Source organism: Cebus imitator, unplaced genomic scaffold, assembly GCF_001604975.1.
Source record: "Cebus imitator isolate Cc_AM_T3 unplaced genomic scaffold, Cebus_imitator-1.0 Scaffold24, whole genome shotgun sequence".
NCBI classification, from domain to species: Eukaryota; Metazoa; Chordata; class Mammalia; order Primates; family Cebidae; genus Cebus; species Cebus imitator.
In genome coordinates, this window is record NW_016107339.1 from 9204016 (window position 1) to 9207018 (window position 3003).

The 3003-nt window shown below is 55.3% G+C and overlaps 1 protein-coding gene across 4 annotated transcripts in view; it reads right to left on the reverse strand.

The window, feature by feature from the left end:
* FGD2 (FYVE, RhoGEF and PH domain containing 2) overlaps window positions 1–3003 on the reverse strand; it is a 25784-nt gene that overhangs the window by 8472 nt on the left and 14309 nt on the right. For all 4 annotated transcript variants that reach the window (XM_037736242.1, XM_017522573.2, XM_017522571.2 and 1 more), the window contains exons 10-13: window positions 2256–2335; window positions 2139–2169; window positions 1145–1237; window positions 441–572 (exon numbers count right to left, since the gene is read on the reverse strand). In XM_037736242.1, the coding sequence (XP_037592170.1) occupies window positions 441–572; window positions 1145–1237; window positions 2139–2169; window positions 2256–2335 (336 nt within the window). The remainder of the gene's footprint in view (window positions 1–440; window positions 573–1144; window positions 1238–2138; window positions 2170–2255; window positions 2336–3003) is intronic.

A 3003-nucleotide genomic window follows, 5' to 3' on the forward strand; every position in this document is an offset into this window, starting at 1 on the left:
GGTGACACAGGTGGTGGCCTAGGTGGGACAGGTGGAGGCCTGGGTGACACAGGTGGAGGCCTAGGTGGGACAGGTGGAGGTCTGGGTAGGACAGGTGGAGGCCTTGGTGACACAGGTGGAGGCCTGGGTGAAACAGGTGGAAGCCTAGGTGGACAGGTGGAGGCTTTGATGGGACAGGTGGAGGCCTAGGTGGGATAGGTGGAGGCCTGGGTAGCACAGGTGGAGGCCTAGGTGGGACAGGTGGAGACCTAGGTGACACAGGTGGAGGCCTGGGTGACACAGGTGGAGGCCTGGGTGAGACAGGTGGAGACCTAGGTGACACAGGTGGAGGCCTGGGTGACACAGGTAGAGGCCTAGGTGGGACGGGTGGCATTCTAGGTGACACAGGTGGAGGCCTGGGTGGGGCAGGTAGAGGCGGGAGTGCTCGCAGAAGTACTCACGTAACCGCAGGCCCGGCAGTGGTGGCGGCGGCGCGTCAGGGCGTTGAAGGGCTCCTGGCAGCGCATGCACATGGTCACCATCTTGTCCCGGACCCACTGCGGTGCCCGGAGGCCCAGCTCCTCAGACTGCAGCTGTGGGTTAAGGCCGATGGTGACCCTCTTTGTCCATCCTCCAAGGACCTGGGGCCCTGTGCCCACCTGCTGTGGCAGGGATTCTGTGTGTTGGGCTTCCCTGGGGCTTCTGCAGGAAGCTGACTGACCTGATCGAGACCTTCTGATAGGATAGTTACTATCATTCCTAACATATAGGCGAGGAAGCAGGCCCAGAGAGGTCAAGTGACTTGGCAGGCTGGAGTTGAGCTCAAATCTGAACTCACACTGCAGACGTCCTCCCCAGCCCCTACTGCACTCTCCTTCCATCTTCCCCAAGACTTTACATTTTGCAGATACTTTGAAACCCAAAACCCTACTGCCCCCTGCAGCTGGAACTGCAGAGAGGTGAAGCCCTTCCCCGTGACAGCTGTGCTAACCGGAATGCTCAGGCACAGAGTTGGGGGATGCACTGAGAGGGCTTCCCCAGGTCCCTTCGGTCTCTCCTGGCAGGTGACTCTCCCCATCCCTCCCAGCTGGTACAGGTAGAACATAGGGAACAAACTCTGTTTGGGCTGGTGGCCCCAGCAAGGGATGAAGAAGGCTTCATTTACCTCCTGTTCCTGCGTGTCTCCCTCAGGCCCCTGGGCAGCAGCCTTGAAGGTTTCATTCCGCTTCTCGATTTGGTCAATGGCTGCTTGGAAGGCCTGGGTGCAGGGAGGACAAGGGTTGGGGGCTTGAGGAATGGGAGGGAGGCGCTGCTCCTCTGTCCATCCATCCACACATGCAACAGACAGGGCTGAAAGCCCACTGAGTGCCGGGCACTGGATTCTTCACACACACAGGCTGCCTTAGGGGAGGAGAAACTACCAGCCCCAGATTACAGGTATAAAAACTGAAGCTCAGAGAAGGTAAGTGACTGGCCCTGGACTGCCCAGCTAGGCAGTGAGAAGCAGCAAGATAGGAACCCAGATCCATCTCCAAACTGCCACAGACCAGCTCCTTAGGAAGAGCAGGAAGCTGCTGGGCACATGCAGGTGTGGGAGTGTGCACACACACACACAGACACATACATACATGCGTGCACACACATGAATACACACAAGCACAGACACACAAACACATGTACACACATGCAGGCACACACACAAGCACACATACAGACATGCACGCACAGATGCATACACATGCATGCACGCACACACACACACAGACACAAACACACAGACATGCACACACAGATGCACACACATGCATACACACATGAACACACACACACACGCACACACACACGAGCATTCCTTCCCCCCCCACCCCCCCGGCACACACACACCACTTCCTCCCCTTCAGCCCCAATACGCTAGGGTCAGAATCCCAGGAGCTTCAGCATGATAGCCCATTAATTCTTTTCTTTTTATTTATTTATTTATTTTTAAAGACGGGGTTTCACCATGTTGGTCAGGCTGGTCATGAACTCCCGACCTCAGGTGATCCCCCGCCTTGGCCTCCAAAGTGCTTGGATTACAGGCGTGAGCCACTGGATAGTCCATTAATTCGAAAGAGAAAAAAAGAAAAAAGACTCCCGGAAGCCCTGGAGCGTTCCCATACCTGCATCCAGGAAATCATTTCCTCCTGGGACCTGCTCGGAAAGTGAACACAGGTGTTGAGGAGAGCAGCCCCTCCCAGTTTTCCCGCCTGGCCCGGCTGCCGCCCCAGCCCCTTTACCGGGCTTGCAGCTCCAGGGTGCGCTGCTTCCCGGACACCAGGAAGGAGTGGGGGAACTCAGCATCCATCAGCTCCCGCACCTGCAACAGGAGGGAGGCAACCAGTTCAGACTTGTCATACCCCAGGTCCCAGGCACAGCACTGTGGAGTGGAGGGAGGTGGATTGTGCCCAAAAGATAATTCAAATTTGACGGACAGGGACGCAGAGCTTGTCCGCTACCTTCCTAATCCTGTTGAGCACAGCAAATGCTCCTGCAACTGGGCCTCGCTCCAAGCAAGTGGGACCTACAGCTCCTGCAATGTCAGCAGCCGCTAAGTTGACCCAGTGTGAGGGGGAGATGACAATTTTTGACAATGGATTCAACAAAAAGGGAAATTGGATTTCAAACCTGGATGAGTATATGAGGGTTCATCGTACCATTTTCTCGGCTTTAAATTTTCCATAATAAAACATTAAAGAAAATAATATTGGCCAGGTGCAGTGGCTCATGCCTGTAATCCCAGCATTTTGGGAGGTCAAGGCGGGTGGGTCACTTGAAGCCAGGAGTTTGAGACCAGCCTGGGCAATATGAGCCATCTCTTCTAAAAATACAAAAATTAGCTGGACATGGTGCACATGCCTGTGGTCCCAATGACTCAGGAGGCTGAGGCACAAGAATCTCTTGAACCCAGGAGGTGGAGATTGCAGTGAGCTCAGATCACGCCAACGCACTCCAGCCTGGGTGATAGAGGGAGACCCTGTCTCAAAA